This window comes from Monodon monoceros, unplaced genomic scaffold, assembly GCF_005190385.1.
Source record: "Monodon monoceros isolate NGI ecotype Baffin Bay Population unplaced genomic scaffold, NGI_Narwhal_1 Super_Scaffold_18, whole genome shotgun sequence".
Lineage (NCBI taxonomy): Eukaryota > Metazoa > Chordata > Mammalia > Artiodactyla > Monodontidae > Monodon > Monodon monoceros.
Genome location: NW_021703774.1, coordinates 114,399,607 through 114,410,193, shown reverse-complemented (window position 1 = coordinate 114,410,193; position 10,587 = coordinate 114,399,607). Strand labels below are relative to the sequence as shown.

Below are 10,587 nucleotides of genomic sequence, written 5' to 3'. Positions count from 1 at the left end.
AAAATAGTGTGCTAAGAGAAGAATTCAGACTGAAAGGCATATGCTGTATGTTTTCATCTATATTAAGTTCTAGAACAGGCAAGGTTGATCTATTGTGATAAAAATCAGGACAATCTTTGCTGTTTGCCTATTGGGTGAGAGGTAGTCTGACTGGGAGGAAGCATGAGGGTATTCTCTGGGACGATGGAAATGATCTATATCTTGACAGTGGTGGTGGTGAACAGGTGTATAATTTTGTCAAAACTCATCAAACTGTACCCCTAATTTTATGTATTTTACTGTCTGTAAAATACATCTTGAAGAAATAAAAGTAGCAAAAAAGTACATCACAAAACAAGGCACTGCCTTGTTTATATTTGTTATATATAAACAAGGTTGTATTATCTAAAGATTGGGTATAAACTGTATTCTTATAAATCAGACCAATTTGGAGTTTAGTGGAAGAACGTGGTTACGGGAACTCCTACAAAGCGTCTATCCATTCATTCTTTAACAAATATTGATTTGTTTTAACAAATATTGATTTAGCCTAATGCTACCACTTGTCAAAGTCTGGGTGGCTTTGGACAAACGACTCTCAGTGCCTCAGTTCACTCATTTGTGAAATGGGGAAAATAATAGTACCTACCTCGTGGGGTTGTTGTAGGGACTAAAGGTATGAACACATGTAAAACTCTTAGACTAGTGCTGGCACATAGTAAGGAGCTGGATAAATGTTAGTGAGTAATATTATTACCCTCACTTATATGCTGGGCTTGTGGGTTTATGGAGGATATAAACAGTAAGAGGACATAGTTCCAGTTCTAGAAAAGTTATGATCTAGAAGGAAGGATGAAAAATAAATATATAAATGAATATGCTTGATACAATAACAGAAGTTGAAAAGTACTTTGAGGGCATAAATGACTCACTGTCTTGGAATGGAAAATCCATTCAAAATGAAAATAATCAGCCATCTAAATCAAATCAAGTTCAGAGAGTCATTCACTGTCTTTTCAGTATTATCATTACTGTAATAATGCCTCCTATTCTTGGCATCTGGAATTTGGAGCTCCCAGGGCTCAGGCCGGTGACTTCTTTTCTTCTGTGTCCTGGCTTATCCCTAGGTGACTTCACCCTTTCATGAACTGTGATGATTTGTCCATGTCTCTAAGCCCAGCATTATGCCTGAATTCCAACCGCTTGTGACATTTCATACTGAGCACCTCTAAGTGCAAATCCTCCATTCACAGCCCCTCAAACCTGCTGTTCCCACAGCATTCCCCATCTTGGAACTAACAGCCTCATTCCCCAAGCCACCCAAGGCTTGCGCTTGCTTGCCTCCTTTCTTTTGCTCATGTTTCATACCCAGTATCAGCACATCCTGAAACCAGTCACTTCTCCTAAAAGCACCACCACCTCCTTCACCTAGACCACTGCAAGAACTTCCTAAGTGCCCACTGCACCACCAGGGAAGCCCGCACTGTCCTTTTCATGGTCTATGAGGCACTAGACAACCTGGCCCTGGATTACGTCTCTGCCCTCCCGCCCCCCACCAGTCTCCCTCTCACCCCCTCCACTCCAGCCACACGACCTCCTTGCTGTCTCTTCAACATGCCAGCCAAGCTCTTACCTCATGGCCTTTGCACATGCTGTTTCCTTTGCCTGAAATGCCCTTCCTCCAGATAACCTCATGGCTCCCTCCCTCCCTTTATTCAAATATCACTATCCTAGCGAAAACAGTGCTACAGCCCACCCCAATCTCTAGCTGTTTTACCCTGCTTTTTTCCCTAGTGCCTGCTATTCTATTCTATTAGTTTATTGCCCTCGCTTGACTATAAGCCTCATGGGTTTGCTTGTCTTTGTCACATCCTCACGGCCTAGAATAGTGCCTGGCACATAGTAGATGCTCAATTGACATTTGTTGGATGAATGAATGAATGACTATTATCTCAGCTCATACAGAGCTTCATCATTTACAAAGCAGTCACGTCTACATCTTAATGAGCCCTCCAACAAAGCAGGGGCTAGGCTTTGTTTAGTCATTTTACAGGTCAGTCAAGAGTCTGCTTAATATTTTTCAGTGCTTTTCTCGTCATGCAGCTCTTGGTCACACAGGTCAAACCCTGGTCTTTCACCTTTAAATAAACATTATGATGCTTATTCATCATAATCAAAATATTATTAGTCATGGTTAAGTGTCAGTTACTCCTCTTGACACTTCACTTGTGGTATCTCACTTAACTTTCACAACAAAGCTTTGAGATAGGTGCTCACGGTTGCTATTCTACAGGTAAGGAAATTAAGGCACAGCTAAATAACTTACCCAAAGTCACAGAGCTGGGAAGTGGTAAAGTCAGAATCTGGGTCCTGGCAACCTGACTCCTTGGACTTGTTCTCAGCCAGCCAGCCCATTAGGCACAGCTTGCGAAGTAAAGAGAGTTAAGGAAACTAAGGAACAAGTATCCACTTTGTTCTAGGACTTTCTGCCATTATGAAGCTTTTTGCTCTTGCAGCATTTAGCAGAACCTTTTTTCTTTAAGGTCATAAGGTGAAAATCAGTTGCATCCCAAATGCAGTTTATGTTGTCTTTTGCTTTTCATACATCTTTAGAATGTTTGCAACATTTGTTTCTAATGTGAGAGGTCATTTAGGAGTCATGGGCAGGGCTCACTAGTTTCCAGCAGTCTGTCTTCTGCCTCCCTCAGAGTGTTGTGGTACCACCGTGGCCGTGGCCGTGTGCACTGGCAGACACTCCCTCCAGCTCCAGGTCCCACCTCCCCACTCCTCCTCGCCCCATGACATGGCTTGTTTCATAAATCATCGCCTTCAGCCTATCACGTAACCTACATTGTGGAACATTCAATTTCTTTTCCTTTCCTTTCCTTTCTCATCCTTTTTTTTTTTTTTTTTTCAAAAGTAAGAATCTATTTGATTGGATGTGATGGCACCAGAGGCAGAAATATGGAGAAATTTCAAACCGTGAGAAATCCATTTCAGCTACCTGGATTTTGAGAAGCAAATTGTGACTACCCAACTTATTGAACTGGACAAGTTAGATGAACTAAAAAAGCTTTACTGACTTGTCTGCTCATCTCCAAGTCAATCAAGTGTCTGTGAATGTTGCCTATTTTCTGTTCTTTCTGGCTCTTCAAATTATTAACCTAGAAGTGTGCAAAAAGTTACACAGAGGTGGCTAACCTTATGAAATCAAACCCCTCAGGTAATAATAAGCAAGCACGCAGAATTTGAAAAACCAATCAAGTATTTTGACTGTTTCCTAACTTTTTGTAATATAAAGATTCATGGCAGTTACTTGGGAATAGTAGGCTGTGAGTTCCTTCAGGGCAGCATGTGATCTATTTATCCAGGTATCCCAATGCCTGCCATGTAGCAGGTGCTCACCAGAGGAGGTGCTTAACATGGTAGGCACTTGATAAATATATGTTGAATCTCTAGTACTCAGTCTTTTATGGCCAACTTGAAGACTTATCTCACACACACACACACACACACACACACACACACACACACACACACAAACCCTAGGCTGTGAGCTCTTAAGTGAGAAGGTCTGTGCCTTATTCCTCTCTGCATTCCCTAATATAAAACCACCTAATAGCAGGTGATCATTAAATGATCACTGAATTAAACAGCACAAGGATTTTAACTTGTCACTTGTTTTACCTGCCCTTCTCCACTCCCCCTTGTTCATCTGGCTCTCAGGCCAGAATGCCTAAAACCATTGCATCAATCTAATTAAATATTTGAAAGCCAGAGACCTTGAAACTATTCAAATCAACTTCAGAATTACATTTTTCAAATTTACCCTGGTCATTTCATAAGTAGATCTAGCTACTCACTAACCGCTATCCCAGGAGGTAAAAAAAAAAAGCATAAGCTTCATGAATTTGGTCAGACATACTGTGTAATGGATGTCCGACATGATGCCATGAGCTTAAATCATAAATATGATGGCTCTGTTTGGCATGGCAAAACATATTAGAAGTGTTTTATTGGTCACTGGGCAACTTACTAGATAGAAGGGGAATGATTCTGAAAACTTCAGAAGCTACCACTAGTAGCATCTCAAAAGGAGCCCTGGAGAAACACAGATAATCTGCTTGCAATGATTCATCAAGTTGGTCCTTTGTTTCCCTAATTTGAGTGTCAAGTGCAACCATCCAATAAAGAATTGCCAAGACCCAATAAGATTCTCTTCTGGCTGCTGCGTTTTCTGCCCTAACTGGTACTATTCATGCCTAAAGCACAAATTGAATAAATAGCTTCAAGGCTGGCAATGTTGGACAGTGTTTGGATTTTTTTGTTTTTCCTTGAAAGGCTGAATCCCATCTGTTTCTCACTTTCCCCCAAACACATTGCGTTGATAGTCATTGTTGCACCGATTAATTTTAACTTTCTTAATACTGGGTATAGAAGGATGCCTCATAAGTTAAAAATAGTTCCTGTTTTATCATTGGTCCAGCAATGGATTAGTGAAGATTAAAAAAGGATTGTAATGCCTTTTTTGGCCTTGAGAAATCTCTTATGGTGCCTATGGTTCAGTTGGCCTGCTGATCATTTCCATCTTAACGTAATCTTTAACATTACGCTGCTACAGGTGAGGTGTTAAGTAATACATTAAGACAACTATTTTCGCTGGCTGAGCAATTTCACAAGAAATATGTTTTTAACTAAATTAGACATTTAACAAATGCCATGTGTAATTCAACGCGGGGCGGGAGGAGGGAGAGTATCCTTAAAACAAGCTATGGATGTGAATTTCCCAAGAAAAAACAGATGAGTTTTAAAAAAAACTAATTGAAGTTCTGAATGTGAAATTATACGCTGTCAGTGCAGTAGACCAACACAGGAGAGCACCAAAGGCCTTAGGATTCTTACAAAATAAGCAGTAAGCAGTTTTAGCTCTAGCAGCCAGAAATCTTTCATTTAAATTAGGCAGAATCTGCAGGTCCAGTTAATCCTGTGGATGTGATGTGTTGAATGTTCTTAACACTTTTATATCATTTAGATGAACACTAGGAACCTCAAGGTTCTGATAGAAAAATAAACTATAATATTTAAAACAAGTAATGAATGAAATAATTCCGATGAAAATGAGGATATAAAGATTGCATGAGAATAACTCGATTTAAAAAGTAAAATTAAGGGGAAGAGAATATCAGAAAGCTTACAATTGGAAAACTGAAACAATAATTTCTTTGAAAAAATTATTTCGTGGCTATGAACATAAACGCAAATGCTATAAATAGAGCTATTGACATTTGGGGTGTTGACTTGTTTTTATCAAAATCACAGAACAGAAATCGTAGTTTGTAAATTTTCAAACGGCTATCATGTTCAGAATCCAATAGGGTTCTCCTTCCCTTTTACTTGATGACTTCATAAAAGATAAATAAGCCTTCGGACCAAGAGGTGGGTATATGGGCACGGTTAACTCTCTCGCCCCAGAAATTCTACTCGGCTGAAAAGATGATTATTTGGGGGCGGGAAGGGGGGAATGCAGAGGGCTTTAGGACCCGGCAGGCGTCAGTTGTGTAGATCGCTGAGAGACTACGAGGGTCCGGTTCAGCTTCAATTCTGTCTCTAATCTCTGCAACAGCGGCTCTTCCTGGGTCCCGCGGCTTTCCTGCTCGCTCAGCCGCGGCTGGAGGCCCGGCGAAAATCAGAGCCGTTTCCGCCCCATCACCCACGATGGAAATCCTCCAAGAAAAAGTGGCCCCGGACGCGTGTGCCTGAGGATTCCGCACAAAAGAGGTGCCCAAAATGAAGACCCTGGTGGTGAGTCATTTGTTATAACTCCTCTGGGCAGAGGCGGGACCCCCGGGCGCAGCGTCCCCGGGGCGCACGGGAGAGCTCCAGGGTGCCTGACCCTGCGCTGCGAGGTCGCCCGTTACAAGGGGACAACTTTCCACCTGCTCCGCGTCCACTCCCGATTCCTCGCTTCAGCCTGGCTCGGAATCCCAGAGCCCGAATGGAAACTCGGGTTGCTGGGCTCCTGGATCTCCGGCGGGAGTTCCGAGCGGCCAGCGGAGAGCTAGAGAAACCTTGGAGTGATGGGCGCCTTGCTCGGGGTTGGGGATGCCCTAACGAAACAGCCTGGCAAAAAACTAAGAGGGGCGGGAAGGGGGGACCTTTGTAGACTTTCTTGGTTTCCTTGTCGGATTTCAAACTTGCAAGGATCGCCAAGGTAGAGCCCCACGGGTCCAGAAAGGAGAAGCTAGACATTCCAAAGCCGAGCTGGGGCAGAGGGCCCCCGCCCAAAGTGTGAGCCCACCCCTGCCCCCGCCGCCGGCGTGCTCTTCTTCGCGTAGCCGGGCGCCACGCACCACCTGTCCTCTGCCGAGGGATGTGGGAGGCGGCGGCGGCCCAGAGCAGCGACGCGCGGGGAGCATGCCCTGCCGTACGCGGGGCGACGGTGCCTCCTCTGCCGGGCTGCGTGCTGCCAAGGTGGGACCCGGGCTACCCCCGCTGCCCCCGCCCGTCTGACCGTCGCGCCGGAGTCCCTGCCGGGCGCGCTCCTCCCGGGTCGGCGCTCAGCGACTCTCCTGTGCTCTCTCCCGCTCTCCCGCAGCGCCATGGTCTGGCAGTGTGTTTAGCGCTCACCACCATGTGCACCAGCTTGTTGCTCGTGTACAGCAGCCTAGGCGGCCAGAAGGAGCGGCCCCCGCAGCAGCAGCAGGCAGCGGCGACCGGCAGCCCCCCGCCGCACCCCGAGGCCCCCGCGGGACCGCGGCCACTGGACGGATACCTTGGCGTGGCGGACCACAAGGTGACAGCTTGCTCGCCAGCCTTCCCGCCACCCAGCCTGGGGATCCCGCACACCTGAGCTTGCCCCCTTCCCCGGGGTTGGGAGGCGCCGTGAGTAGGTGCCATTCAGAGGCTGGAAGTGCGAGTGGACCCGCTGGGGTGGGACAAGATAGTTCCTACTTGGTGTGAATTTCTATTTGGAGAAGGAAGCAAAGTTTTTCCGGGAATAGGGATGAGATGGGTGCACCCCAAAGCCTAATTTCCTAACAGGAACTGTCCCTGGAATTAGAACCGCCTCATCCCCAGAATTGCAGCTATCGCTGGGTGCAAGGCTCCTGAAGCCTCGGGTTTGGCAGCCAAGTCGCGCCCTAGTGGGAGGAGACCCGGGAATGGCGCGGGTACCAGCCCGAGCTTACCTCCGACAGGGAACCGGAGGCTGAGTAGCAGCCAGTCCGCGGCCGCAGCTCAGGCTCGCATACTCCTATCTGATCTCTGCTTCGGATGCTCTGGGCTAAATTACTACAGCCCTGGGGAGCGGTGCCCAGGCAAGCGCGGAAGGCTTGAGGCACAAACTCAGCTTCCATTGGCTTGAAACTCATCGTTGAGGGCCTATTTTCCTCTGCCTTCCGGGAAGCCGCTGCATGGCTTGGCTAATAATTAATAAGGTGAATTTTTAAGAAATTGAGCCTTCTTTCCCTGGAATAATAAATCTCTCGTTTCAGTGTGTGAAGCCTCTGGGAGAATCCTAATCAAGTTTCCTGATTCTGAAAAGATATTTTAATACAGTTTAAATGTATTCCCCATTATTTGAAGCTGCTAATATATTTTTATTAAAACACAATTCCATTCTGTATATGCCCTATAAAGCTAGAGGATTTCTTGAAACCACCCAGCTATCCTGCTTTTTGTATTACTAGGTTGTATGGCTGTGAACCAAAGTAATATTTAGCAGGTGCTCCTTTTGTGTGAAAAGATGGTTCTAACCATGCATGAAAAAGTCAAACTTTTTTTAAGGGGCAATCAAAATACTTCTACTCACTTGTGCAATGGATAATGCTAAGGATTTTGGAGGATACAAAAGAATTTAAGGCAGGACGCAGCCTTTAGGGATCTTTGAATGCCTGTGGGAAAACAAACAACATACCATGAAATGTGGATGGATGGATAGATGACAGAGAGACAGAGATATAAATGTATAGGAAATACTGGATATAAACAGTTATTACTGTTGGAGTACAGAGATGAGAAAGATCTCTGCCCGGCTAGGATCAAGGAAAGTTTCTTTGAAAAAGTGGAACTTGCACTGGGAAGAATTCACAGAAGCAGAAAAGAGGGAGAGATTTCATTAGGAAGTGATTTACTGGGGAGGGTGCTGGTGGTAGATCTTAAATCAAAAGTAGGGAGGGCCATCAGTTTCACAATTTCTGTTTTCACAAGCTTCTGTTTTCTCTTTAAGTTGTTGATTGATTACATACTTTGTATCTGCATGTGCAAGCAATCCATAAGGGCTGGAGTTCTAGAAAAGTTTGTGCATTGACTTCCCACTGTGGAGGGATGTGGTGTTTATGTGTTTATAATGAATATATTGAACATGGTGGCTTTTCATGGCTATTGTTTAGTGGAAATGGCTATCTAGCACTTGTGAAGCTTTGGTTAATAGGGGTGTCAAAAGGTAAATTTGCTGTAAGCTTTGATCTGCCTTTAGGAAGATATTGCTAATACTTCCCTTCCTGTGCTCTCCTGCTGGACAGACACCAGCTAAGAATATTGATAGCCTAAGTCAAAATATGATGCCCTCATATTCTTTTTCAAAGCAGTGTTTATTCACACAAATATGTTGGATTCCATTTTCAATGTGTCAGAGCCTTATTTCATTAAAATGAAGAACAGCCCTTTTGGGGAAGGAATGGGGGAACTCTGTATGAGAAATTGAGATAATCTGTAGTGAAGGATTTTGTAAACTGTGAAGTGTTACGTGAATGATACATATGTGTGGAAGACCTTGGAATTCTTAGCAGAGAATTAAAAATGTGACCAGGAAGGTCTTAGCAGATAACACCAATGAAATTCTTTCATAGAAAACCAACCTCTCACAAAATTCCATACCCAAAGGGTTCAACAAAGTTTACCCTACCTCAAGCAAAGGAACAAATGCAAATATTAAAATCTATGCCTTCTTTTTAGGCATTATTTCAGTTGTTCCACTGAAGGAAATGTAAACTTCTGCTCAGAATGTAGTCACTTTACTGCTACTATTTAACCGGCTGGAAGTTCGGCAGTTTCATTTCCAATGGCTATCTGAAGGTGCACGTGTAAAACGTTTATGTCTTCTCCCAAAATTGCTGTTTAGGTTTACTTGGGATCTTCCTATAGTCTTGCTTAAGCAGAGGTAGAAATCAATCGTTAGACTATTACTAAGATGTTTTTTTCCAGTTAACACAGGGGATGATAAATGAAAGATTTCTATTCTTCTTATGTTGCCAGATGATACTCTGATTGCTTTTTTGTCCCACTCTCACATCAAGCTTTAGAAAAATTATAGGATATGCTGAATGTAATGACCACCAAGCCATATGCTGCTGCATATTGAATCAGAATTCCAACAGACTTTCAACTGGCCATTGATTTACTGAATCTGGAGAGAGGTACAGATACCATTTAGGAAAACGTTCACATCTCCATGGCTAGAGGTCCCAAAGTCTGATAAATATGTAGTGTTTTTGTTCAGTTACATGATGGCATTAACATTATAACTCCAAGATTAAATTCAACAGGTGGTCCTGAACCCCAGCACCTGAATTTCACAAATTACCGCCTGTCTGCAATGATAGTCTTGTCTCATATGCCGCAGACTGAATTACTGTTGAGATTAAATCACTATGTGCTTTTGTTGAAAGACATGCTGCAAGTCAAGCCAGTGATGAGCAATATGTGTTGAAGCTTAAAATATCACTTTCCATGGTCGTATTCCCTGCTTCCTCTTTCACAAACGATGCTAGCGGAAATTGTAATTCCAGTATGACTAAGTAAGTGAAGACTACTTGGAGTTTCTTGTGATAATGAAACCATTTCATTTTCTCTTAGGTAGATTTTTTTCTCTTCATTCCCAATCCTTCCCCTGACCTTTTCCCACAAATGTTCCACCAACTCATTTCCATCTCGTTACATGTCTGTCACTGCAGCTATTGTATCTGCATCCTGCCATTTCCTGGTCCCCGATTTTGGAAGCCATTGATTTCTAATCAGATCTTCCAGATCTAAGCAAAGAAGTCAATCTTCATGGCTTGGAGAAACTTCTGCCTTTAGAACTGCAGCATAATGTATAATCAAACTAAAACACACATGCACACACACACACACACACACACACACACACTCACTCACTAAATCAAGCAACCCTCAGAGGAAAGCTCCAAGTCTCCCAGCAGAGTGGAAGGGGGCATGAAGCACATTATGTGTTCAGTCTGGGTTGGCTCCGGGTAGATAAAGTCATTTGCCATCTGGTGGACCCTGTGAAATGAAACTGTGAGCTGATTCCCATTTCCAGTGGACTGGAGCCCTTTCACAGAAGGCCCACTTGTCACCTGGCTTGCCCTCTTCTTAGGTGGCTTATGAAAGAGCAGTGATCATGGGGCCTGAAGCTGAGCTGCTATCTCCTCGCTTTGGTAGTAGTCCCCAGGAATGGATTTTACACGTACCGGTGACATGCTTGCCCTTGGTTCTTTCTTTCCTTAAGCACTCAATTATTCAGACAAAACCAAAGTGCTTAGAGGTAAGAGTACTATCACTATTAATTGGTAGATGTCCAGTTGGGATGATAATACAAGTCAATGCAAG

The 10,587-nt window shown here is 43.9% G+C and overlaps 1 protein-coding gene across 1 annotated transcript in view; it reads left to right on the top strand.

The window, feature by feature from the left end:
• The first annotated feature begins 5,520 nt into the window (after positions 1 to 5,520).
• ST6GALNAC5 (ST6 N-acetylgalactosaminide alpha-2,6-sialyltransferase 5) overlaps positions 5,521 to 10,587 on the top strand; it is a 173,210-nt gene continuing 168,143 nt past the window's right edge. Inside the window, exons 1-2 of the mRNA XM_029230820.1 lie at positions 5,521 to 5,781; positions 6,575 to 6,772. Coding sequence (XP_029086653.1) covers positions 5,767 to 5,781; positions 6,575 to 6,772 — 213 coding nt within the window. The 5' untranslated portion in view covers positions 5,521 to 5,766. The remainder of the gene's footprint in view (positions 5,782 to 6,574; positions 6,773 to 10,587) is intronic.